This window comes from Cetorhinus maximus, chromosome 27 (assembly GCF_964194155.1).
Source record: "Cetorhinus maximus chromosome 27, sCetMax3.hap1.1, whole genome shotgun sequence".
NCBI lineage: Eukaryota > Metazoa > Chordata > Chondrichthyes > Lamniformes > Cetorhinidae > Cetorhinus > Cetorhinus maximus.
This window is the reverse complement of record NC_135905.1, coordinates 11601423-11629359: the sequence shown is the minus strand read 5'-3', so window position 1 is coordinate 11629359 and position 27937 is coordinate 11601423. Positions and strand designations below refer to the sequence as shown.

The following is a 27937-nucleotide window of genomic DNA, read 5'->3' as shown; positions in this document are numbered from 1 at the left end:
TTAATAAAAGTTAGAAGATTAACCACTTGGTTTGAGTACTGTTTCAAAGATTTGTATACGGGCTGAGATTTCCTGCACCTTTCCTTTACTTCCAGCAACATTGTCCTTCAAATCTCCTCCAATTGTTTTATGGTTGTAAACCCCCTGTTCAACACAGATGTCTCTAGAGTCTGAAGTATAGCCGACTTGGGTCAGAACTCTCCTGCTTCTAATATTCTTTACCTCTGGAGCTTTGCATCTAAAACTCTCTATTTCTCTCTCTCTCAACTTGGCCACACCAGAAGTCCAACTCACTGTTAGGAGCCCATCAGTTAACAAGAGTTTTAAACTCTATCAACCAACACACACAATTTCAGCCGAACTCTGTCTGAGAGAGATGTTTTCCCTTCTGCAGCCCACTTATTCTAAAACCTAAAACTAAACTGTTTGAACACAGAACCACCACGAGGAACATGTTCACCCAATAATTAACTTGTTGACCCCTTTTTTCCCTGATTGTTTGTCTCCCAGGCAACTTGGTCACGTGATCATTTTCTAGAAGCCATCCTTTTAATCCAGAAATCAGACCCTACAGAAACCTAGTTCTTAGAGTGGGGTCATCACCCCACATAAAATATAGGTATTTTCCCCAAGAGCACATGGGCCATCCCATACAGGCCTTCCATCGCACTCCTGCATGACTTTACAATGGAAATATGCCAGACTCCTCACTGAAATTTGGAGCCATGCAATATTGAAGTCTTTAACCCTCACTGTTTGCTATGAAGAATGGAGGGGTGAAAGATATGGGTGAGCGGGTAGGGGTTGAAACTGGTCTGCACAAGTAGCACAAAATTGGGCTGGTGGTGAATTGGCAGCCTGTTTCACATTGTGTCCAGTCTTTTAAAAGAAAATCAGATCCAGTGTAAAACAGGCCACTGATTTTCTATCATTCCAGCTATCAAACCAAGTTTGCTTGCTGCCGTAGACCAGTTCACCCCCAGATTAAAGTAATAAACTGTACTGGTGGGGAAAGGCAATATAAACTCAATGCACAGTTCTAAAGAGTGTCCAGGGACAGAGGAACCTGGGCATCCATGTGCATCCTTGAAAGTGGCATGACATATTGAGAGCGCGGTTAGCAAGGCATATGGGATCTTGGGCTTCATAAATAGAGGCATGGAGTATAAAAGGAGGGAAGTTATGCTGAACTGTATAAAGCTTTGGTTAGGTCACAACCAGAGTAGTGTGTCCAGGTCCAGACACCTCATTTTAGGAAGGATGTGAGAATTGTTCAGGGATTCAGAGAAGATTTACCAAAATTGGTTCCAGGGATGGGAGATTTTAGCTACAAGCTTAGATTGAAGAAGCTGTGCTTGTTCTCCTTGGAGAAAAGGAGATTGAGGGGAGATTTGATGGAGGAGTACAAGATTACGACATGTGCAGAAAGGTAGAAAAGGAAAAATTGTTCCCATTCGCTGATGGTACAAGGATAAAGGTTTAAGGTTTTCAGCAAGAGATGCAGGGAGAATGTGAGGAGAACATTTTTTATGCAGTGAATGGTAATGACCTGGAACTCGCTGCCCACAAGGGTGGTGGATGTAGAAACAATCAATGATTTCAAAAGGAAATTGGATGGGCACTTGAAGGAAATAAACTTACAGGCATAGATTTGATGGGTCGAATGGCCTCCTTCTGTGCTGTAAATAGCTCTATCACTTTATAAAGTTTGAGAAATTCTAATGAGCTGACTTGTTCATTGTAATAGTATAATCATACCGAACAAAGATCATCTAGATTTATAGCCACCGACATTCGGTCCAATTTTCTAAGATTTTCTGAAAGTCACAACATCCATTAAAATTGTCGGTTGAGAAGTGATATTCTTTTCAGCACTCTGTTGTGTGAAAACAACATCAACAACTTGCATTTAGATAGCACCTTTTAACATAGTAAAATGTCTGAAGGTGCTGCACAGGAGAATTGTAGAATAAAATTTGGCACTGAGTCACATAAGGAGATTTTAGGACAGGTGAGGTCAAAGAGGTAGGTTTTAAGGAGCCTTTAAGGAGGAAAGGGAGGTAGAGAGGCTTAGAGTGCAAATTCCGGAGCTTAGGGCCTAGGCAGTTGAAGGTACAGCCACCAATGATGGAGCAATTAAAACCTGGGATGCTCAAGAGACCAGAATTGGAGGAGAGCAGAGATCTTGGAGGGCTGTTGGTCTGGAGAATGTTATGGAGTGTGGAAGGGGTGAGGCCATGTAGAGATGTGAACCTTTAGTCTCTAAATAGATGAGAGTGCTACCAACTAAGACGAACCGGAATGATTATTTTCAATACGGAATATATAACTGTCTCTATTGAATGCTGTTCTGTCCATCTATAGAATTTATCTCACTTCCCTTTTCCGTTCCTGGCATTTTGTAGCAGGGCAATAAAGTTCCAAATGCACCTCTGGTTAATATTTCGATTTCTCACCTTGTCCTGATGAAACGAAAGGAGCAAGAAATGGATCACGCTCCATTAACTTTCAATTTCCTTTTTCCTTCCATTCCCTTCTGCTGTCTTTTGACGATGTCAAGAAGTCATATTACAACATAATTCACTTTCTGCCATGGTGTACAATGTCCCTCAAGCTGACTGAGTGAATTTAAGATGTGCAATTTGTGCTCGAGAATTGGTGTCAACAATTCTATATGCTTTCAGTCCTTTCGGGTTGGACTGTCATGCGGTACTACACGGAAAGACTAACATGAGTTTAGCCAATTTACCTAAAACAGCACAACCTTGATTTTGTCACGTGGCTGGTGGTTTGGGTTCAGTGTTCCAAACTTTGTCCAATTCTTCTCATGTCACTCAGAACATCATCCAAAGGCAGGGAAATCTTTGAATTTGCACATTTCCATCACCTTCAGAGCAGGAAAATGCTGCTAAATCATGTGACTGGCTCCTCAACGTAGTCCAAACTCAGCTTCTACCCTGAAAGGAAAGTCAAAAGGCATTTTGTTTGGGCCGATGGTTCAGTTTTTCAGGGTGAATCACAACCCTGGATCCTCTGAGGGGCTGCTGTGACATGTGGGAGCCATATTTGCTCATTTTAAGGAAATAACACACAATTGAAAGTGTCATTTAGGTAGAAAGTGCTATCCAGGTTATTCAATGCATGCCTAGTTGTGCAATATGGGTACCCATTCTTCCAAAAAAAATGGACTAATGGACATTGGCAAAGGTTAATTTAAAAAGATGTTGATTTTTGCACGTTAGGATGGTGAATGATGAAGCTGAGTAGTGTTTAACAGCTATGCATTCAAACAAAAATGTGAATATTTTACTTTGGGTCAGATTTGGTTTTGGGTAGCATAAAAGAGAGAAGATTTTGAAGTACAATTACATGTTTAGGAGAAGGCCTCAGAAAAGCCTCTAGATTCATGCCCATTGGCCGGAAATGGTGCAAGATCTGAGTAAAAGGTGCAAACTAGAAATGCAAATAAGAGTTTTTAAAAGTGTTGGTTAGCTTCATGTTAAGCCTACCTTTGGTTGTCTTGGCTCAGCGGTAGCACTCTCACTTTGGAGTCAAATAAGAGGTTCTTGGTTCAGACCCCACTCTAGAATCAGATGGCTGGGTGTTGAAAACCCGCTTCAGAAAATGGTGCTTTTAGTTTCCTGAAAAATAAATTAGGTGACATATAAAAAAAAATAAATTGGATTGACGCTTCTAATCCGCACAATTCAAAAAGGGACAAAGCAGCTGTCATTTAGCAAGTGAATCTCATGGTTCTTAAATTCTCATTGAGGCTGACTTCAAGTTTGTTGCTATCAGTTTCCGAAAATTTGCAAACATCTTTTAGGAGATTTTCGCAGCTGTCAGGTAGCTTGCAGATTAAATGAACATCATTCGCTAGAGAGTGATAAATCTTGTGAAGGCGAGCATAAAACAAATATAGTGTAGTCCTGATTTAAAGTCAGTTAAGATTCTGCTAGTGTTGACTACTTGTATGTTTCCCATCTATCATCCATGTTGAAAAATAGCTTGCAGCACAGTCATTTCACAGGAGCTCATCAATAGACGTGGTAACAGCCTTGATCAACAGGCATTTGAAGCCTTGCTACTCTGCAAATGCCTTGTACGTTCTTCCTTTTATTTAAGCGAAAGGCAACATTATAAATAAGCCAGTGGACATCATTCATTTAAGCTGTCTCTCTGCTATTTCAGCACACTTAGGACATCAGCAGCCTGGAATGTAGAATACAGAGCTCTCCGATAAGAAAATGAGTTCCAGATCTCAATGCAACACAGTGTTAGACTTCAGAAAGCCAGGGGGGTGGAGGATAGAACTGGAGCCAATCTTTACACACTTTTATAAGCATTTATTTACAGAGATGCACACTACAAACATGCAACTCCTCACCCAATAGCCTATTTTCAGTCTGTTCCTATTTATTGGAACACAAGTCAATCCCAGTTAATGTCCATAATCTGCATACAAGCGAATACAATTAACACACAGTACTATGTACAAGGGATCTGTTGGAAAGATTGTTGTACATGGAAAGGCATTCAGGCATGGATTGCATTACCAGAAACATTGTTGAAAGCAGAATGTGAAGCAGCTTTTAAATGAAAAGTGGATAACTGATTGAAAAGGGTTTGGAAAATGGAACATAAGAAGTAAGAGCAGGAGAAGATCATACAGCCTATCGAGCCTTCTCTGCCATTCAGTATGATCACGCCTGATCTTGGGCTTCAACTCCACTTTACTATCTGCTCCCCATATCCCCCGATTCCATGACAACCCAAAAATCTGTCTACCTCATCGGTAAATATATTCAAAGATGACACATCCACAACCCTCTGGGGTAGAGATTTTCAAATAAAAACAGGAAATGTTGGGAAAAACTCAACAGGTCTGGCAGCATATGTGGAGAGAGAAACAGAGTTAATGTTTTGAGTCTGTATGACTCTTCTTCAGAACTGAAGAGAGGTAGAAATGTGATGGGTTTTATGCAGTTGAAGAGAAGGGGTGGAGCAAAACAAAAGGCCAGGGATAGGTTGGAGCTCAGGAGAGATTAAGTGACAAAGATGTCATGGACACAAGACAAAGAGAGTGATAATGATAGAATTAAAGACTAAGGCAGGTGTTAATAGTGGCATAAAGGTCAGAAAGCAGAATGTGTTAATAGCAGACCAAGGGTCAGCACTTTCTGAAAGCAAAACATGAGAACAAGTTACAGACTGGCCCTTGGGGTGAGGGGGGGAAGGGGTAAATCAAAATGGGGGACAGAGTTCATGGTCTGAAGTTGTCGAACTCAGTGTTGAGTCCAGAAGGCTGTAAAGTGCCTAATCGGAAGGTGAAGTGCTGTTCCCCACGCTTGTGGTGTGCGTCACTGAAACATTGCAGCAGGCCGAGGACAGAAATTTGAGCATAAGAACAAGAATTAAAATGGCAAGTGACTGGAAAGTGGGGGTCATACTTGTGGACTTCGCCAACTTTGTATCCATGCTGTTACCATCTATTTTATTCCATGGGCTTCAACTTTGCTGACCAGCTAGTTATGTGGCATTTTATCAAACGCCTTTTGCAAGTCCATTTACTCCACATCAACCACATTACTCTTATCAACCCTCTCTGTTACCTCATCAAAAAACTCAAGCAAGTTAGTTAAACATGATTTGCCTGTAGAAAATCCATGCTTGCTTACCTTAATTAATCCACATTTCTCCAAGTGACTCCAAAACACAGAGGATGCTGGCCAAAAAGATCTTAGTTATCACAGCATGGATCTGAGAAGGCTACATCTACCTCAACTAAAGTCACAGGGTTTGCACCTCTTAGAAGTGCTAGGAAAAGGAAGAGTAACAATTTTATTTGCAGAAGGGTGTGCACATGGTTGAGTCACAGATTGGTAGAAGATTAAGTTTCTATGTTATATTTGAGCCACATAAATATTATTCTTTCTGTCCAGTGGTAAAGCTTCTGTTAGGTAACCTATAAACTATTCCCCCTAGCATTTTCTGACCCTTGCTATTCCTAATACCGCCCATACTGATTCCACTTCCTGGCTTTCTGAGCCAAAATCCTTTCTCCCTAATGTCCTTATGTCATCCTTTATTATCAGGGCTACCCCTCCTCCTCTTCCATCCTGCCTCTCTTTTCAAAATGTTGTGTACCTGGAATATTTATTTCCCAACCTTGGTCACCTTGTAACCATGGGCTGAGATTTATGGACAACAGGTGGGTTGGCCTGTAAATTAGGCGCCGTGCCATGGTGACATGCCCACTGCCAGCCATTCCACCTCTGTCCCACCACGATTTTATGGGCAGCGGAGAAGGCATTGGGTGGGTAGCCTGCCCGTGGCCCAATTGAGGCCCTTTAAGTGGACAATAATGGCCACTTTCTCCCTGCACCACAGTGCCATGGTCAGTTTGCTCTTCCACCCTCCAGTCCCTGTTCTTGTCCAGAGAAGCTGCAGGAACCTTGAACCCGCTGGACAATTGCAGGGGCCGATGCTCCTCCATTGCTCTCTTCCGGGTCCCCATACCTGCCTCACTCACAATCACACCCTCTTGGTCCTGACCATAGACCTAATCAGAAGTACCCAGCCCAAGAGGTGTGACTGCCTTCTTGATGCCTCAATGGCTGGGTAACTCTTCCTCTCCCTAATGTATCAAAGTGTTTGAAGCTCAGATTTCAGACTTTGAGCATATGCAATAGTTTGCCTTGGTATCAGCCTCCGTAATTATTTATGTTGCTGCCTTTTGCATTAAAAGGCACACTGAGGTTTGCTTGTCACTCCTGAAATAACAGTGATGTGTTTTTTCAAATGCTTTGCTTTTCTTTATCATGAATTATCAAAAAACATGCTGGAACTTTACTTTGACGCCCACGTCAATGTGTCATGGATTATTTGTCCCTCAGCATACCATTTACGTACTCCTCCCTACGTCACATAGCGATTGTACATTCAAGAAGGTGTGTCTCACACGCCTCCTGCTTGCATCACACTTACTTCCTGTTACACTTTAACTGTGGCACTGCAGTCATCACACTTTATTGTAGCTACCAACACCACAAACATTCTGCTGTAACATAAAAAATAAATTCTCAACTGATTTGTCTCCGTGCTCTCCTGGAAGCGTTGACTCATCAGTTGGCTGCATGTCCTGACATTAAGAAAGGGAAAATTGGCAGGCTTCTTTATCACTGAAAAGGAGGCCCTACTGGAAGTGAGCATCTGTGGATGGATGTCGGATGCCAACTTTATTGGCTCATCTGTGATACTGTACACAGTTCAGTTAATCTCCCAAACTCAATGTCAAATGTCACAAGTAAATACATGGCCAGCGTACTTGGGAAACCATTGTCCATGGAACTATCCCAGTAAGGGAGAAGGACCGGCAATACAGTGTCTTGACTGCATGAACTCCATCAGCTGTATAATGACATTCTATAACCCCACTGCAAAATAATAGACCTCAGAGAATTGTACAATATAACCAGTGGTGTTGAGGGTTGATTAATTAGCATCTCTTTGGTGACTGTATATTTCTGTTTGATGTATATAAATTAAGCCAGAGATTCTTTGTTGTTGTTGGTGCTATGTATTTTGCTTTTGCTTGGGTTTTGTTGTTCCGTTCGTGTTAGCAGGCTCATGGCTTCATAGTGTCAGGGGTTAGAGTTCCATTGGAGAACTCAACTAGTATTAGTATCCAAATTTCCACAACAGAATATATTTGATCAAAGCGGGCTTGATCATCTGGGGGAGAATTTGCTGTAGCTTGCCATCCCTTATGGAGCTTTGGGTTGCTTGGCATCACTCTCACCTCTGAATCTGAAGGTTGAGGATTCAAACACTACATCTGGGACTTGAGGATAAAGTCTAGGTTGGTACCCTGATGCAGTACTGAGGGAGGGCTGTGCTGTCTTCTGGGTGAGATGTTAAACCTGTCTGTCTATTTAGCTGAATGTGAAAGATCTCATAGCGGCCTAATAGAAGAACAGCAGAGTTCTCTGTAATTGTTATGACCAATATTTATCGCTGAACCACCACCATTCAAAATGATTATCTGATCACTATCTTACTGCTGATGTTTTTCCCTATATTACAAAACTAACTCTCTGGAGTGTCCTGAGGTTGTGAAAGGTGCTACGTGAATACACGTTTTTCTTCTCTGTGCTTGATGGACAGTTGACAGCTCTGATAATGCTGGCAATCCTGCTCCTAGAAAACGGAAGGTTGCTTGAGTGTGGCACAGGAGGGAAAATGAAAAGAATAGTTATTTACATTCCTGAACATTTACGATTAGTGCAACGAGTGTTAAGAGCTTTTGAAACTTTGCCTGGATTTTGAAATATACAGTAAACACCAGACACTAGAGAGTTTGATAGGCCAATTATGCCCCAACCTTTTGCAAACAGTCTAGCGTTGTTTCAATGAACAGTCAGTCAAATCAGAGCTCTCTCTTGATATTATTTGGTACAGTCAACTCTCTGTTGACATCACAGTGAAACCACAGTGTACTCCATTTTCCCGGGCCAGAGATTCACACGCAGTTGAGAATATAACTTAGGGTACCAGCTCCGCATCACTCTCTGTCGATAGAGTCATAAACCAGGACTATAACAAGAACCCCCACGGCTCATGTCTCCATGACAACAAGTTCAAGGTTCAGCAAAATAGGGCCGGCAACTGAATCAGGATAAGACATCTCATTACTAGAGATGACCTGAAATCCTAACAGAACAACAGCAGGAGCTCCTGACAACTTTGTAAAATTCTTGCTGACATTTCCATTAAGGACGTTAACATGGAGCAAGGACAAATACATTTATTGTCTTTGCTCAGCAAGAATGATGAGACACAGGGAACATTTAAATTGCTAGGGGGAGGAGGGACATGAAGAGTTTGCGATTGCTTTAACAGTTAAATTAGAAATTACTATTAAATGTTTAATAACCATTGGCCTTCCCTTACCTTTTACTCCAGATCATTACTATTGCAATTACTGAACTCTTTTCTTCCCAATATGACCTTTAAACTCTTTCTGGCTGTTTCAGCCTGATTAGGCCAGGAACCTGAGAGAAGAGTACGTTCTTCAGTCTAATCGTGTGTCTTATTTTGAATGATAATCTATCTTGACAAGGTTAGTATTCTGAAGACTGAGAAATGTATAGGCAATCATTGCATGAATCATAGCAACTCATTTAAGATGGTGAAGCAGTTTAGAAGATTAGTCAGTCTTTTCACATGTGTTCCCTTGTCTGATTTTTATACTGAACTAGCACATGAATACAACCGCTGATACTTCATGACTCCTTGCAACGTCACTCCAATAGTCCTTACACTTCATGCTGTTGTAACTTGCTGTAAAGCATTCATTATCAGATCTGTAGGTGATTTAATTTAAAATTGAGGCTCTGGAACGATTTGAGCCTAACTTGCCAGTGGAGAAACCGACAGGGTTGAATGCAATGTCGGGTTCGCACCCACCTGATTTTAGCTCCATTGATGTCACTGTTTAACATTGAGTTGGGTAGGATTTGAAATGTTCTCACTTTCCTTTTGCGACTCTTTTCTCTCTCTTAATCCAACCTTTCTTTCCGTCCCTTTACTTCACATCCTGTACCTGATTTGACATTGAAGTCCCCCCGCTCTTGTGGTTAATTTCACAATCCTTCAATCTGATTGGTCGTAGAGGTACATGATCAGTTGCCTAGTTCACTCTGTTTTCTTCGCTGTGACATCATCAGCCCAGCACTTCTGGCAAGTAGCCATGTAAAAAACCGAAAAATCAAAACTTGCAAGGGCGGCTCCAACTAAAGGCAGATGTCGTTTGATGCACTCCCACTACAAAGTGTGGCCCAGTTTCTACTGATCTAGCCTTAGGGTTTTTCCATGGAAGAGGGATAACTGTTCTGCTAAGCCCTTTAATACCGGGTCTTCTGGCTGAAAGAGATAGAAGGATAAGGGAATGCAACACCGACCCAATGACAGTCCACTCATGTGCTAATGAGTGCTCATGATCAATGGTTGATTGGTCAGCCAAACACAACTGATGACCGGCAAATTCAGCACTTGATCAGAAATACATGCTTTCAGGTTGGAGAATTGTAACATTTTACTCTACAATACAGTGGGAGGTCTTGTGGCGCAGTGAGTAGTCTCCTTGCCTCTGAATCAGAAGCTCTGGGTTCAAGTCCTACCCCTGCTGTTAAATGTTTTGGTGCCTCAGTAAGAGGTCTGGAGGCTTGCGTGCTTGAACATAAACTGTTTATTGTTAACAGCCCTAACTAAGTACTGTCTCCATGCTGACTTCTCGCTGCTCCACTATGTCTCCTGTCTACTGTAATGTGTCTCTCTACATCATGCATGTGACTGGTACTGTTCTCCAGTCCCACATTATGCTATTCTCTGCTGCAGTGGGTAGCGTCCCTGCCTCTGTACCAGAAACTCCAGGTTGTTGACTCACCCTAGAACTTGGTGGCCAAGGAAGGTGTGTTCAGAACCCAGATGCACAGATTGAATGCCAGTCTGCAAATCTTGCCAGCCCATAGTGGTAAAAGCGGGAGAGATTCTAGTCATCCATGTGATGCAAAGAATGGTGGAGCCTCTACCATCACTATCCATAGCTCCAGACTATGACATGCATGTAAAAGTGCATGTTGCCACAGCAACTTGAATTCTATGAGTGAACTGTAGCACACAGCCTCTCCTCTCTATATTCCATGCTGCTTTCAACTGTGTCCCCCGAATGGGATAACTCATTGACTCTCATTACAATCGTTTAAAATTACTTATATGTTGATTTAGCAGTGGGCCAATAATCTCGAATCAACCCTACAATAAAAACATAGATACGGGGTGAATAAAAACCATTCGGCCCATCCTATACACCTCAGACTATCTACTGTGCTCTGAAGCCTACTCCAACACTTTTAAATCTTGAAATGATGGGATGCAGTGGATGATATAAAATGCTTGTCTTTTCATTCACTGGTAACATACCATGGCAGAAACAGGAATGGAGCAATCAGAGCTCTGAAGAAGAGTCATTAACTCTGTTTCTCTCTCCACAGATGCTGCCAGACCTGCTGAGTTTTTCCAGCGTTTTTTAAAATTTTTGTTTCAGATTTCCAGCATCCGCAGTGTTCTGCTTTCACGCAAACCATTTCAGTTTACTCTGTTTAGCCTGTGCTCTGGGGATGAATAAAATGCTGCAGTTGGAACTGAATTGCCGCATGCTAATGTTTACTCTGGTTGCTGCAGACACAGTGAAGCTTGTGTGTACAGCCAGTCACCCTGGGCATGTCACAGCCTGCCCAGGTATAAAATGAAACTAGCAGTGGTTAAAAATCATAACCCTTTGTAACCAGAGCTGTCGCATGCATTAATTTGTAATAACACATTGAACCTACCGTGCTCTTTAAACACAATAAAAATAAATTTACATACAGTACATTCAAACATCATTTTCTAGGCTGGCCTTAGGGACACTGGCATCCAGGGTGTTTTGCCACCTTTTCTTACAGATGTAATAGTATTAGTGTTAAATAAAAAACACTTTTGAATATCTAAATCTTCTGGCCTGGTTAAAAACAGCCAACCTAGCAATAGGCTGACATGTTCTAGGCAAATATGGTTGGCGACTCACAGTAGACAGAGTAACTCACTCCCAATTACTAAAAATTTAAACTTTTTTTTAAATAAGAACTCCCCTCTCTTGAACTAGGCTCAGTAAAAGTCTGTGCATTAAACACAGGGATTCGTTGTGCTTATTTTACAAATTAATTGGTTTATTTAGAAGCTCCCCGGCCTCACCTGGTGCCCACCACCAGCCTTGGTATGTGTGGGTTGACTTGGTGGTCTTTGTGATGCTCTCAGTACTCCTCCGTGCCTGCTCCCCTCGGTGAGTCGGCCAGCCATCTCTGCACTGCGCATGCGGTGGTCACACACCCCTCCTGCCTCACACCAGGCCTACTTCCGGTCACCACCAATTCACTTGATCGTCCGATCCACATTTCCTTTGGGAATGCCGATTGTTCCACCTGAGGTTGCCAACCCAGCAAACTAGCCGCAGGCTCTTGGTAATCTCTATTGAAGGGTTTTTGGGGGCGGTGGTGGGGTGATTTCAACTCAGTCTGATTGCAGAGCCATTCACTTCTTGACTGCTGCTTATGATTTGTGCATAAGTAGTTATTACTGCACCAACTATATTTTAACTATTGTTTCAGGGCCTTCCCATTATGTCATCTTTTGCCCCCACAGGCCTCAGTGGTTGCCATATTGCCCATTTGTAAGGTCAGTCTTGACCATTACTATCTTCATAGAAAACAGCTCAAACTGGGTTAATATTTTATTTCATTGTCACGGTAATGTCTGTCCACTAAGTAAGAAGGCAAAGTTTGTTATCTCAAAGCCTAGACAACTGAGTCCTATTTTGATTATTTCATGCTTTTTCTGTCATACTGGCTAGTTGTACTGGACTAGTGGTCAAGACAATGTTGGTTCATAATTCCTCCAAGACTGTTTGAACATTTGAATTTAAAAATAAATAGTCGCCATCAGGAACCAATGACCATGAAGCTGTTGTACAAAGCCAACTGGTCCATTTCTGTCCTTTAGGGGAAGGAAATCTGCTGTCCTTACCTGGTCTGGCCTACATGTGACCCCAGTCCCACACCAATGTGTAGCCCTGAATCTCCGTGGCCCAAGAAGTTAGAAGCGGAATCAACCTCGTGAGAACCCATGAGAATCGCATTGTTATTTATAACTGTTTAAAACCAGTTTATTTGATTTATTTACTAACATGAATAGTTGCTTTTCATTCATTTACATTTCCTGTTGAGTCATGAGCCACAATATATAGAACAATCAGAGTGTTTTGATCATAATTTTTTTGAAGCAAGGGAGTTTGGCTCTGTTACAATGAAGAACTCTGCTAAGTGGTAGTTTAACTACACATGTGACTAAGAGGTACCAGGGGCTACATCATCGGCCCCTCAGTGTTTCAACAAACCTAGTTACATTCCCCTTGATACCCAGCGACAGGCAGAAAAACATTGGGGGGAACCACTAATCCTAGCACCGATAAAAGGCAAAGAAGAGTAATCTTATGTCATTCCTGGCACCATTTCTCATTCTACAGCCAGGACTGTGGGTTTCCAGCCCTCTGGTTTCTGAATTTCCATTTTTAGTTTTTCCTATGTTGGCTATAGTATTGATTTGAATTTCCTCTCGATCCACTGTATAATGTAAAATACAATGCCCCTGTATTAAAGTCCCTTGATCTCGTCACCCTCTCTGTTTCTCTTCGGGTCCCATGCCCTGAAAGGGTGTTGGCGACCATGGACCTCCATGTTAATCTTGCTCTGGAAGCGTGGATCACTTTTGTTGGTGGTACATTCATCCAGTTTGCGAGGCGCTTTAGAAAGGTTGTCCTTTGTCTACCTCGATCTTTTCGACCATCGATCTTTCCCATCAGCATCAGGCTTTCGAAATCATGATTTCTTATTACGTGTCCAAAAAATTCAAACTGCCTCTTCCTGACCTTGGTCAGCAGAGTTCTTTTGGCCTCAGATTTTACTAGCACCTCTTCATGGGTAGTGTGACTTGTCCAAGATCTCTTCATCATTCATCTCAAAAGCCACAACTCTGCAGCCTCAATTCATCTCTGCACTGCTTCACTGATTGTCCAACACTTGCTTCTGTATCTCAAAATAGGTGCGATGTAGCGTTCCCGGATTCTCAGCCTTGTTTTTATGGCTAATTTTGTGTTGATCATAGTCTTTTTCATTTCTTTGAAATCCATCTTTAGCCATTCCAACGCTTCGTCTTATTTCTTGGTCACAATTTCCATCCGATGTTAACAGACTTACCAAGTAACAAAATTAGTTTACCTATTCGATTTTTTTCATTCTTCACTGTGATCTTACGTTTTGGTAAGATTTTCTTTTTGGACACTACCAGACATTTTGTTTCCTTACAATTTATGCTCAGCCCTTTCTTCTCACTTTCGCTCACTGCTCTATCCAAAATCTTTTGCGGTTTCTCTTCAGAGTCGGTAAGGAGAACATCACATTATTCAATAAAAAAAAAAGCTCCAAGCAGAGGAAAGCCCAGATTAAAGAAGAACAATCCATGTTCAGTTTAAGGAAGCCAGTAAGCAAATAAATCACACTCATTAAGCACAGTGAACAGTGTCTCACAGCAGCTACATGAGGTGACAAGATAACACTCGAGGTGTATAGTTTTGGTGGAAACTGCAGCTGTGTTGCTCTGTTATCTGAAAAAAAAAACACCTTCCTGAGAGCTACAATTCCAATGTTTTCACTCACTGCATGACCACCCGAACATTGCGCCTCAGTCTTTCCACACACATCTCCTTCAACACAGACGGCTGGATTTTCTGATCCATCAGCTAAAGCTGTCCACCTGACAATTTTGCCAAACACACTGGATTAACCTTGGTTTGTATTGAGCCAGGCACTATTGCTTGGAGTGAGTAGGTTGTGGGTTCAAGCCCCACTCCTGGATATCAGCAAATAACCCAGGTTGACGCTTCAGTACAGGGACGAGGGAATGAATTTGCTATGTTTCTACGAGTGTTGCATTCTCAGAGCTGCTTTGGGATGTGGTATCAATTAGAGACCCCAGCCGCCCTTTCGGGAGGTTAAATATGATCCAATTCATTTATCTGATTTGATCTTTGAGAGATCTTGCTGTGTTGCCATTTTTTCCTACAAAACGGTGCCACATATTTCCGAAAGTATCTCTTTGACTGTGAAGCATGTTGGGATATGGAAGATGTTATATAAATGCAAGCTGTTTCAGGCTGAAGCCAGGGTTGTATTTGGCAGAAGCACTGTAATACAAAGAGCCTGATAGATGGAGAAATGGAAATGGTTAAGATTCATTGGTCCTGATTTTAACCCTCCCCCCTGGCGACCCAACGAGAATAGGTGTGGGGGAGGGGGTTAGAATTGAAACCTTTTACCTCCTGGCTCCAATCCGGCCACTGACAAGGCCCCTTAAAAGGCAAGGGGGACACTGAATCACAATTACAAATCATGACATATTCAGCACCGCAACATGGGAAATGAAGGATATAGAGGCATTGGAGAAGGTGCAAAAAGATTTACTAGAATGGCATCAGAACTGAGAGGTTATAGTTATCAGGAAAGATTGAACAGTCTTGACCCCTCTAGAGAAAAAGTGGACTAGGGGGTGACCTGTTAGAGGTCTTTAATATTATGAAAGTATTTGTTAGGCTAAACATAGGGGAAACCAGAACTAGGGTCCGTAACTATAAGACAGTCGCTAATAAATCCAACAGAGTATTCAGAAGAAACCTTTGAGCAATTAGAATGTAGAACTCACTGCCAGAAGGAATAGTTGCCATAATTAGCACAAACACATTCAAGAGAAAGCTAAAGAAAAAGCATAAGGGAGAAAGGAATAGAAGGATATGCTGGATATGTTAGATCGAGGGGGGTGGGAAGGGGCTCATGGGAGGCATAAGCACCAGCATAGACCTGTGGGACTGAATGGCCTGTTTCTGTACTGGCTATACTTTGTAATAATTTGTTTTACTTTGAATACCGGGGAGTCCTGCTATCAGTTGCAGAGTAATAGCGGAAGGCATGCATTTAAGATCTGCTCCTTTGAGAACTCGTTGTAGGCCAGGAGGAGTGAGAGTCAGCTTAACATTAAACGTTAAAATCGGCAGGTTCTCGCCTCCCACACGCCCCAGTTAAGATTGAGGTCATTAGTGGCAGAGTACAGTGAACTCAAATATTGGGTACAAAATTCATGGATCAAAATGCTGACAGAGGCAGATGTAAAACTCCGACGCAGTATGGTGTGGCTGTTCCAAGACGTAGTTCTGTCAGTTGTGAACCATTACTGTATCAGGAGTTGGTTGACTGAATGTTGTGAACAGATGGTTTTATAACCAGCAAAGCAGCTTGTTCATTATTCCTAATACCCTGGGGATTGCGAGATTTTGACAAGGTTCAAACTTGTTTGAGGTCATGATCCTGATGTGAAAGTGACTGTGTAACTGCAGCAAAGGTCTGTGATCATACTGACATTATTATCAGCTGCTCAACTGAAATTAAGGTTTGTGAAGTGCAATTAAATTCAGCGCTCAAAGGCTCAGGCAGAGATTAAGCGAGCAGAGGCACTGATTTTCATCGATTGTTTGGGTCATTTTATTGTTCTTTCCACATTGAAGAAGAGATTAGTACTCAGGTCCTCATTATGAGTAGAGTTGTTCAGTGATTTTGCTGCCTTACAACAGTGATTACACTTCACAAGTACTTCACTGGCTGTGAAGAGCTTTAGATCATCCTGAGATCATGGAAGGTGCTATATAAACGCAAGTTCTTTCAGTCTATTCTATTGATGTGAATTGGAACACAGGTTCTACATAGTCTATTTTCTGATGTTCCAATGATTATCAGCCTTTTTTAAAAAAACTTGCTGCCCTTTTCCTCCCCCATCTCACCTGTATCCTTCACTTTTCTGGAGGAATGAATGATACTGATTCAATTTATTTGCACCGTCACATTCTGTATCACCTTCACTGGCTTGTCCATTATTATGATCAATAGACTTGTGCTCCCCGCACTACCAGGTACTCAAATTTAAGATTCTTCTCCTTGTATTCCAATTATCTCTTGACCTCACACCTACATTTCTCTGTAACTTCCTCCAGCCCTCTGACTTTTGAGAAACTCTGTTCCATCAATTCTGGCCTTTTGTGCACCCTCCACTTCCTTTGTCCCACCATTCGTGACCACGCCTTCAAGCTCTGGAATTCCCCAGCCCCCAAACTTCTCCACTCCCCTCTTTTCTCTTTTAAGATACATCAAGGGCTAAGTGAGTAGGCACAAATTTGGCAGACGGAGTATAATGTAGGAAAATGTGAACTTGTCCACTTTGGCAGGAACGATGGAGTAGCAGTATACTATTTTAATGGAGAGAGCTTGCAGGACTCAGCGGTGCAGAGGGATCTGGGTGTCCTGGGACAGGAATCCCAAAAAGTTGGTATGCAGGTGCAGCAAGTAATTAGGAAGACAAATGGACTGTTGGCATTTATAGCAAAGGGAATGGAATATAAAAGTAGGGAAGTTTTACTGCAGCTGTACAGGGCCCTGGTGAGACCACATCTGGAGTACAGTGTAAAGTTTTGGTCTCCTTATTTGGAAAAAAAAATCATTGTGTTAGGAACAATTCAGAGGAGATTCACTCGACTCATTCCTGGATATGAGGGGCTTGTGGAAAAAAGGTTGAACAGGTTGGCCTATACTCATTGGAGTTTAGAAGAATGAGAGGTGATCTTATTGAAACATATAAGATCCTGAGAGGAGTTGGTAGGATAGATACCGGGAGGATGTTTCCCCTTGTGGGAGAGACTAGAACTGGGGACACAGTTTAAGAATAAGAGGTCTACTGTTTCAAATGGAGATGAGGAGAAATTTTTTCTCTCTGAGGATTGTTAGTGTTTGGAATTCTCTTCACCAGAAAGTAGTGGAGGCTGGGCCTTTGAATTTATTCAAGGCAGAGTTAGATAGATTTTTGATAGATGAGGGAGTCAAGGGTTATGGATAGGAAAGTGGAGTTGAGACCACAACCAGATCAGCCATGATCTTATTGAATGGCGGAGCAGGCTCGAAGGGCTGAATGGCCTACTCTTGCTCCTAAGTCTACGTTCCTATGTTTAACTGAACATTTATTCATGAGGTAAATGTAACTTTAAATAGAACATTCACACATGCACAGATGTTAAGCTAAACCATCAACAGCCCAAGAAGCGAAACGCCCTATTTAAATATTAATGTCATGTTATGTTTTCTGAATAACCAGTTCTTAGATTAACCAAAATTAAACAGATGTGTTCCAAAAATAAGAATTTGCAAAAACTCAAAAGAGATGGTGGAGTTCCTGGCTGTATCCAATCGTGTAATGGGGATAATTCTGGAGGTACTCTGTCCCCTTTTCTCCTGACTCCACTGACTCCTGCTAGTCCTGTGGAACCTAGCGCCTTTCAAGTATCTTTCCCAAATGGCAAATCTTCATGTGTACAAATAAACAGTGAGAATCAGCAGGTTGTTTGACCTAGGGGTGGGCTGTCGCACCTGAACCTATTCCTGATCCGGATCCTGTTCTCAGTTGACGTGCCCATGTGGGAACCTCCAGCCAGAATCACTAGAATCTAATCAGGCAAGGGAACGCTCACTGTTTTTTCCCTCCTGCAACGACTCTAGACTATTGAAGACAACTGAGACACCTCAACTGTAGCTGAGACTAACTAATTTGGCACCAACTGGCAGCCTTGTGCGAGACTGTAAACTTTACAACTCTTGTACTTTCTGTGTTTCTCTCAGTGTATGCACAACAATAAGGCTTTAACTGCTTAAACTGAAGAGAAATGTATGCTGGGGTATTATTAATGAAAAAGAAGCAGCCGGTATCTATTATTTACTTACAAGCCTCGGAGTGTGCTCAAAGTTGTCAGTCTCGAAGTTCAGAGAATATTAATAAACTGTTGCCGTTTTACTATCATGGTTCTGTGACATTGCCCAACTCCTTGGTCGCGTTACAGCCTCAAACACCATCCCAGACGTCTGCTATCTCTGTGTTCAGCTGCTGATATAGCCCCTGATAAGAAACTACATACCAGCAGCTTAAAAAGACAGATTATTAGCCTCTGTCCTGCTGACTAATGAAGAGAGATTAACCGTATTATTCTCCAAGCTAAAGAGATTGCTATTTTTAGTTTTACTTTTGTGACTGCATAGCTCAACTGGACGAGGAACTGGGCGCTGACACTTCAGGGGTGGATGAAAGCCTCTCTCAAGGTACAGTGACACAAGCAATGTCTCTAGAAAGGGAACAGGACGTTTTTGCCATCCCAGGATGGGAAGTGATGAGTTGCCTAACTGTTTTCCAAGTGCAGTGCTGCCGGGAATCTTATGTCGCTTTTCAAAATCACTTGCGTGGAATTAAGCGCGCTGTCTGACGGTGAAGAAACCACCATGTCCCACTTCTTGGTGTTCGGAGAGCGGTGTAAGTAATCGGTTTTGTGTTTTTTAGGGAACTGGCATCGGCAGGAGGAGTGGAGAGCAGAAAACAGGAATTCTACAGCAAGTCGCTATCGACCCTTCACAGACAGGTAACTTTACCCTGCGGCAACCATTTCACTCTCATTTAGCAATAGTTCTCCATTCTTATGAAGGATTATGGGCGGAATTTTACAGCCCTGTTGCGTCTGGGGGTGGGGCTGTAAAATGCGGCGAGCTGTTCAAAATTCCATTGACCTCAGTGGGACTGGAAATCCCATTGGCAGGAGGGACAGTAAAATCCCACCCTTTGTTTTCCTCAGAGCTAAGTTGAAAAAAAAAACCTTGCTTCCTGTAGTTGATTCACATTATCCTTCGAAATGATTGTCACAGTAATTTTACATAATTTGATTTCTGTCAGCATTCGATACAGTCAATTACTATCACTAATGCTGTTACAATGACTTTTAATTATCAGATATATCTTCTTGGTTGGAACTTTAATTCCAATATCAGGAAAACTGTGTTTTGCTTCATTGAAAGAAATCATTTTTTAAAAATTTATTCTCTCACACGGCGTGGGCATCGCTGGCTGGGCCAGCATTTATTGCCCATCCCTAATTTCCCTTGAGAAAGGCAGTATGAAAATGAGAATATGAAAACGCTGGTGGATTTTCTGGGGGCATTGTGCCTGAACAATTAAAAATTTTAAGTTTTAAAAATTCACACCCTTCTTTTCAAATCCCTCCATGACCTTGCTGCTCCCCAATCTCTGTAACTCCCTCCCCCCCCCGCCCCACCCAAGGCGCTGAAATCTCTGCATGCCTCCAATTCTGGCCTCTTGCACATCCCCAACTTTGACTCAAAATTGGTTGCTCCGGATGCAGTTGCCAAGGTCTTAAACTCAGGATTCCCTTCATAGCATCTCTGCCTTTCTCCCTCTCTCTCCGCCTTTAAGACGCTCCATTGACCTACCTCTTTGACCAAGCTATGGTCACCTTTCTTAAAATCTCCTTATGTGGCTTGGTGTCAAATGTCCTGGGAAGCACCTTGAGACATTTTACTTTGTTAAAGATGTTATATAAATGCAATTTATTGTTGAACAAACACTAGAGCAAGGATTGAACTCCTCCTTCACACTGGGCAGGTAAATAAGGAGATAAGTTGTGCTCCTCTGCTTCTGAAATCAATCTGTCGACATGATATGCTGTAGTTACAAAATAGACTTAGCTGGGTGAATGCAGCTCCAACAACACTCAAGAGACTCAACACCACCCAGGACAAAGCAGCCCGCTAGATTGGCACTCCATCTACAAACATTCATTCCCTCCATCTCCACGCCCAGTGGCAGCAGTGTGTACCATCTACAAGATGCACTGCAGGAATTCACCAAGGCTCCTTAGACAGCGCCTTCCAAACCCACAACCTCTACCACCTAGAAGGACAAGGGCAGCAGGCACATGGGAACACCACCACCTGAAAGTTCCCCTCCAAGCCATTCACCATCCTGACTTAGAAATATATCACCGTTCCTTCACTGTCGCTGGGTAAAAATCCTGGAACTTCTTCCCCAACAGCACTGTGGGTGTTCCTACACCACATGGACTGCAGCGGTTCAATAAGGCAGCTCAACACCACCTTCTCAAGGGCAACTAGGGATGGGCAATAAATGCTGACCCAGCCAGCGACGCCCGCATCCTATGAATGAATAAAAGAAAGTATGTTGTTCACTCTTTGCAGTTACATGAATAAAAGAGCATCTGATTCATCTTTAAAAAAACATGTATTCTTGGAGGTATTGCTGGCAGGGCCAGCATTTATTGCCCATCATTAGTTGCCTGGAGTAGGTGGAGGTGGTGATGTGACTTCTGCTAGTTAGACAATAACTGGAAATAGAATAAATGAGCACCAGAGACATATAAATAACCCATGTAGCATAAAATTAGTAGAATATGTGTAATAATAATTCTAGAAATGTATAATTGTACAAATGCATGGAAGCACAAATGCAACAATCGAATTGCACAACAATCCCAAATTTTGTAAAACTAGAGTATTGCATCCAGTTCGTGTCTTTAGCAAGGATTTGAGAGTCCTTGAGAGGGTGTAGAGGAGATTTACCAGAATGGTTCCAGCGATCGGGGGGTGGGGGTGGGGGGGTGGATTAGTTACAAGGTTAAGTTGGAAAGGCTGGGGTTGTTCTCCTTGGAGCAAAGGAGCCTGAGGGGAGATTTGACAGAGGCGTACAACATTATGGCAGGTTTAGGCAAGATGGACAAGGAAAAACTCTTCCCATTAGCTGATTGTACAAGGACGAGGGGGTCACAGATTTCAGGTTTGGGGCAAGAGATGTAGGGCTACACAACCTGGCAATGCAGTAGGGGGAGGTTCTGGCTGATAGGAGATGGAAGAGCTGTGGGAGATGGAGGATGTTGAAGGGGATGATGATGATGAGGTCCTCAAAGGCGAGGATGCTGGCGATGAGGCCATCGCACTGACCAGACGAGGCAGGTGTGCTCGGGAGGCCCTCATAGCTTCAAGGTTCATGGAGGATGATGAGGAGATGCAGTGAGGACAGTCCTGACATCCTCACTTTGCATCTATGAATGTTTGACTCCTGTGTGGCTGATGGCAGCGCACATACCCTCAGTGCTCAGGCTCATAGAGGTGCAGCGGAGACCCTAATAGTCAGAAGATTCCAGGAGGATGATGACGACATGCAGTGACGACTCTCCATATATCTTCACACAGCCTCTGTGAATGTCTGACTCTGGTCAGGTTGAGGGCAGCTCACTTGCGCTCTGTGATCAGGGTCAGGGAGCAGCTGTGAAACTTTAAATGCACCTGATCCTTTGGCAGCGTTCAGCACCTGTCCCCTTCAGGACCACACCGTCACCGGACACCGATGCTGAAGAGTTGGTGGGTCCAGCCCACCTCAAAGGTGCTGAGAGCACACAGAGAGAATGATGGAACTCTGTGACGCCTGCCCACGACAGTATGGCAGCAATGACCAGCACCATCGCGTTACAGACATCAGTAATGTTTCTAGTGAGTGTGGGGCCGGACAATCACTGTGGTCTGAAGGTTACAGAAAGCACAGGGAAGAGGCCCCGGACTGAGACACCTGCCTTTATCTTGTGCAGAAAGGTTTCACATCTGAGTGACAAGAACGCTGCTCATCAGAACAAGGAGCCATAGGCAGGGAGACATTCTTGGGAGTTTATTGACAATAGTGAACGGTATGTACAAGTGATTAACACCAGTGTCCAGGCTGTGCAACTACGTCTCCTTAGCCCGCGGCTACGTTCACAGCCGGGTGTCCCTGGAGAGGGAGCACGCGGTGTCTGCCAGCACCATCGAGGCCTTCCGTACTCGGTGGGCACCGCGGGGTCTGGGGTGTTTTGTTGACCCCTTTAATCACATCTTAGTTTGATGTTTGTAAGGTTCCTTTAAAGTTTTTCCTTGATTTTACAGCTGACCTGACTTAGGGGCTGTGCTTGATTTCTCCCTTGTTCTTTTTGCTCATTTAGTTTATTGTTTTGACTCAAAAGAGTTACGTCTCCTTAGCCCGCGGCTACGTTCACAGCCGGGTGTCCCTGGAGAGGGAGCACGCGGTGTCTGCCGGCACCATCGAGGCCTTCCGTGCCCGGTGGGCACCGCGGGAACTGGGGTGTTTTATCGACCCCTTTAATCACATTTTGGTTTAATGTTTGTAAGTTTCCTTTAAACTTTGTCCTTGGTTTTACAGCTGACCTGACTTAGGGGCTGTGTTTATTTTATCCCTCATTTTGTTCATTTCATTTAATTGGTTGACTCCTAAAAGAGTTACATCTCCTTAGCCTTCCTAATGCTGCCGCTATGTCTTGGTGCTCCTCTGACTCCACAGTGGAGGTGGAGGCAGCCTGCTGACTGCTACACCCGGTTGTCTGTGATGATTTTGGCAGGTGTCCTCTGGAGAGCTGAGACCTGGAGGGCCCCGGCCTGCTTTGGGTGTCCTGCTGTGGGCCAGGTGCACCCTCCTCAGCCTCTGGAGATGATGGGGTCACAGAAAGAGGGGAATTGGATCTGCCGGACATTCCCAGAGTCACCTGGGTGAATGGCTCCAGGGTGGTGAGCTGCTAGTCCTCCTCCCTATGGGTGGCCAACAGCCCCTGGCCGACTCCTTGAGGAGAACGGGACAATGGAGTGACATTGAGGTTTCCCACCCCTCTCTCGCATTTACACTGCTGGAAGCCAACAATGGTGTCAGTGATGGAATTCAGCCCGCGCAGCAGTGCAGGACCGATGTCCTAGACCAAGGTCTCCATGGCAGCTGCCATCCTGCCAGTGTTGACCTGGGTGCTTCAGCATGCCGGCGCTATCACCTCAGACTGAAGGTGGACAGAGTCCTCCATCATCCCTTGCAACCTGAGGAGTGCACCAGATACCTCTTCCTGATGTTCCCCTGGTTGTTTTTGCAGCTCCACCAACTGATTGAGGACCAAGTCCAGAGGTTCATCATCTTTCTCGGACTCAACAATCCCTTGGCTCCGGCAGTCCTCCGAGTGCCGGCGATCTCGGATGTCCCTGCCTCCGCCTGCTGTGGAACAGACTGTGTGCTGTGCTCACCAGATTGTGATCCCAAGGCTACTCTATATCTAGGTCCCACCGGGGTGTGCATCACTGTATTGGTGGAGGGTGTGGGTGAAGCCTTGATTGGTCTTCAACTGTGTTGCCCTCAGGGTCCTCATCCAAGGTGCTCTTGGCGCCGGGTCAGGGTCACGGTTACCTGACGGCAACATGTCAGATGTGCCTAGGAGAGAAACTGGAGGTTATTAGTACTTGGCAGCTGCATTACACCTAGAATAGTGGACTCAGAGTAGTGTTGAGAGAGGGATGATCTAGTGCAGGATCCTCACGTGGTTGCTTGCCGCTATCCTTACCGTCACTGTAGGAATGGTCAATGTCCTCTCCGGCCAGCTTCAATGCTCAACTCTCAAAAAGAGTGAGGGCCTTGATGTCCAGCACTCCACTCCCGGTCTGGGACCTCTCCCACTGACTGTGCGCGATCTTGCCCTGCATAAAGACAGATGGAGAGAGTGTGAGCAAGGTGCATGCCAGGCCAAATGAGAAGGATGGCAGGCGTGCGTATGTGCTGGGTGGAGCCATGGATGGGATGAGGAGGCGGTCTCCAGAGGAGATAAGGCCAGATGGAGATGTGAGGGTGTGTGTGAGAGAGTCTGTCAATGGTGCTCACCCACACCCTCCACCAGCGCAGCGACACACACATCGGTGGGACCTAGATGTAGAGTAGCCTTGGGATCACAATCTGGTGAGCACAGCACACAGTCTGTTACACAGCAGGCAGAGGCAGGGACATCTGAGGTCAGTGGGTACTTGGAGGATTGCTGGATCCAAGGGATCTGCTGAGTCCGAGTCAGATGATGAGCCTCTGGACTTGGTCCTCAATCAGTTGTTGGAGCCCATCACCCTTGAAATGGCAGCGAGTGAGATGCCAGTGAATGTGTGATTGGCTTGTGAGTGGGTGAGTTGAGAGCGATGAGTTGGTTGACTTACCCTGGTGACATGGATGAAATCATTCATCCTTTTCTCTGCACTGTTGGCCAACCTCTTGTGTGCAGCATTGGCACTGACCACCACTGCCACCGCCTCCCCAAGCTGGAGTGGTGAGACTGATGGGCTCCTGCGGCCAGAGCAGGGGTAGAGGACCTTGCGGCCCTCCGCCGCGTCCAAGAGGTGTCCCAGGGATGCCTCACTGAATCGGGGTCCTGTAATCTTCTTGGCCTTTTGGGGCCATGTCTTGACCAGAGCAGCCCCGGGCTGCAAGCATTGAGAACAGTGCGTGCGGCTACAGTTTAAATATGGAGCCTGGATTGAGGAAGTGGCAAGGTAATGACATGGCGGGCAAATCGGAGGCCACCCGCCAGTGAGACGCCATGTTTCCCGTGACTGCCATAATTCACGAGGCGGGAAGGCGATGACATGGCCCGAAAATCCGCCCTTGCGGCCGGCGGGTAAAATGCCGTCTTTCACGCCCGTTACTGCACTTAGGGCAATTCGGGGATGATTCCGCCCTCTGACTCTTAAAACGATATGTAAGAAATGATTAAATCCAGCAATTTAACAGCAGATTATCTCACCATGAGAGAAAGCAGCCCTGAGGTGAATGCTCAGTTTTGGTTCTTCCCGGTGATGTTGGTTGAGAGCAGAGTGTCAACCAGGACACCGGGAGAACTGCCGGAAATTGTGACAAAAGATCTTTGGTGTTCACCCGAGGCCCCTCTGTTAGTTGATTATTTCAAGGGCTCTATCTTCAACCGTGCTCAACAATGAGCTAGAGTTGCAGCCAAAAACCTGAATGCAGACCTTGAATAAGCAAACTTTTAACTTAAACTATCTATATATGTTATATCTGAACATATATAAAGTGGATGAATTATTAGCGATTAAAAATATGTCTAAAAATAGAAATATTGCCATTATTATTAATAATGTATTTTTATAAGTGGAAATGCAAAAAATTTATGTGGTATAAAGGCAAGTGCCTGGAATTGGTTTTTAACATAAGGAATAGGAGCTGTAGGCTATTTGGCCTCTTGAGTCGACTGCACCCTTCAATAAGATCGTGGCTGATCTCCTACCTCGACCACACCTCCCTGAGCCATCCTCAAATCCCTTGGTTCCCTTCATTTCTGCTGAATTTATGATTGGGTATCCATAGCCCTCTGTGCTCGAGAATTCTTTGAGTTAAGAAGTTCCTCCTCATCTTAGTCCAAAATAGTCAACCCCTTATTTTGTGTTATAGACTCCCAAGCCAAGGGAAGCATCTTCCCAGCATCTACCCTGTCAAGCCCCTTTAAAGTTTTATGTTTCAATGAGATCATCTGTCATTCTTCTAAACTCCAAGGAACATCAGCCTGGTCTATTCGCTCTCTCCTCATAGAAAAACCCTGTCACCCCAGGAATCAATCCTGTGAACTGTCTGGCACTCCCTTTAAGGCAAGTATAGGCTTCCTTAGATAAAGAGACCAAAACTGTACACACTACTCCAGGTGTGGTCTCACCAAGCACCTATATAATTACAATGCTTGGACAGATCATCAGGATGTAAGCTGAAGCTAATGCCCAGATGGGCTTTAACTATGCCAGACATGAGGTTAGTGAATGGGATAGAATACAAAGAACAAAGAAAAGTACAGCACAGGAACAGGCCCTTCGGCCCGCCAAGCCTGCGCCAATCAGATTGCCCGTCAAACTGTGATGGAATAGGACCCAGGCATGTTTGAGGGCAGTAAATGGGGAAGAAGGGTACAATACAATGTTACGAGGCTGTAATGTGGTGGAGCCACCTCTCCTTACAAACAATAGTCCTTGATCAATATACCTCATTTTAATGCAGGCCACACAGTGCCTCTTAACTATTTAACTCCCAATTCATCTCTACCTTTATTGTTGTACATTTTATATCTCAGATCTATGCAGAGATGACACTAGTTTCTATGTGTGTAACAGATTTTACTCACAGTGCTTTAAAATGTCTGCTCCATGCTTCAGCTCTGCCTTCCATCTCTGCCTTCCATCTGGTCCTGCAGCTTTGTTTTCTTTTCTCTGAGTTCACAACCAGGCATAACCAATCAAGCACAGTCAGCATCAATAGTAAACAGACTCAAATAATCAAACACAGAACAATTAAACACTACACTTTTTTCCCCAGAATCTCCAATTCTGTGCTCGCCTGGCTTGGGAAAGACTCCTCCCAGTCCAGGTTCTTGTATTCCAATTCTAATTATCCTTAAAAGGGAGATTCTTAAAGGTGCCACAGCCTCACTCAGGGTCCTCATAACAGCCTGTGCATAAGTATGGGCCTTCAATAGCCCAGCTACAGCAGGTTCAAAGCTTAGAATGTGATCAACCAATATCAGGGGCCAGAGTGGGGATGAGGTGATAATTGGGAGGCTGCTTGAAAATAGGTCAGGCTAGTGTGAATTAAGAGTCGACCTAGTGTGGAGCTGTGGGGTTAATATTGGCCTTGTTGCAGATGAGAAGAGTGGCCTTAGTCAAAAGGAAGGAGTGGGAAGTTGCTGCAAAAATACCTTAGACTCAGGGTGACAGGTCAGAGTGGATGGTACAGGCCATGCGTGAGACTAGGCCTTCATTGAAATCTATCATGGCCAGGTACAACCAAATCACAAGAACGCATTGTAGAGGCTGTGTACAGAGTTAAAGTGGGAACAGGAAAGGTGAAGGAAACTGGCTGTAGAAGTGAGTGGAAATGCGAAGTGGGGGTGGGGAGGAGCGGGGGCAGGGGCATTATGTTTGACCTGATTTAATACTTGTTTGATATGATTGTTCCTTGATAGGCACCTGACCAGTTGCACCATGTGGTTAGCACAGAGCATTCGACATGGCTTTACAACCATACATCCTTACCGGTGCAAAAAATGATTGGATATTAGAATTTATTGGTGGTAATATGGAGCTGTGCCCAGGTAAACCTTTTCCAAGTACAGTCAAGGTGATGTTTACGGAATGGGTTTTGTTCAAAGCAGGCTTTCCAAATCCAATTTCCCAATTAGATGACGGGTGATAGGGAGTAGCTGGCTTTGCTGGCTATAAGTGTTTGAAGGCCTTTCTTTTTTAGTAAATGAGGAAATCTATGTGGAGGACTCAGCTCATGGTGTAGAAAGCGAGCAGGACAGAAAAGAGCAGGAATGAAGAATCCAAAAATAATTCTTAGCCGATGCCAAGCTTGGGCTTAAGAAACCTCTAAATTGTAGAAGAGTTCGCACTTTTTAGAAGTTTGGTTCTTGGGGTGTGGGTGATGTTGACAAGACTACATTTATTGTCTATGACATGTTGCCTTGAGGGAATTACGTTAGGTCTCTTTCTGTAGCCTT

General features: G+C 44.0%; 2 protein-coding genes across 5 annotated transcripts in view; one reads left to right on the top strand and one right to left on the bottom strand.

The window, feature by feature from the left end:
* ptpn20 (protein tyrosine phosphatase non-receptor type 20) overlaps positions 1-27937 on the top strand; it is a 336983-nt gene that overhangs the window by 81332 nt on the left and 227714 nt on the right. For all 4 annotated transcript variants that reach the window (XM_078530719.1, XM_078530716.1, XM_078530715.1 and 1 more), the window contains one exon: positions 19075-19153. In XM_078530719.1, the coding sequence (XP_078386845.1) occupies positions 19075-19153 (79 nt within the window). The remainder of the gene's footprint in view (positions 1-19074; positions 19154-27937) is intronic.
* The window catches only part of mapk8a (mitogen-activated protein kinase 8a), a 485513-nt gene that overhangs the window by 229864 nt on the left and 227712 nt on the right, over positions 1-27937 (bottom strand). The gene's annotated exons all lie outside the window — the stretch shown is intronic.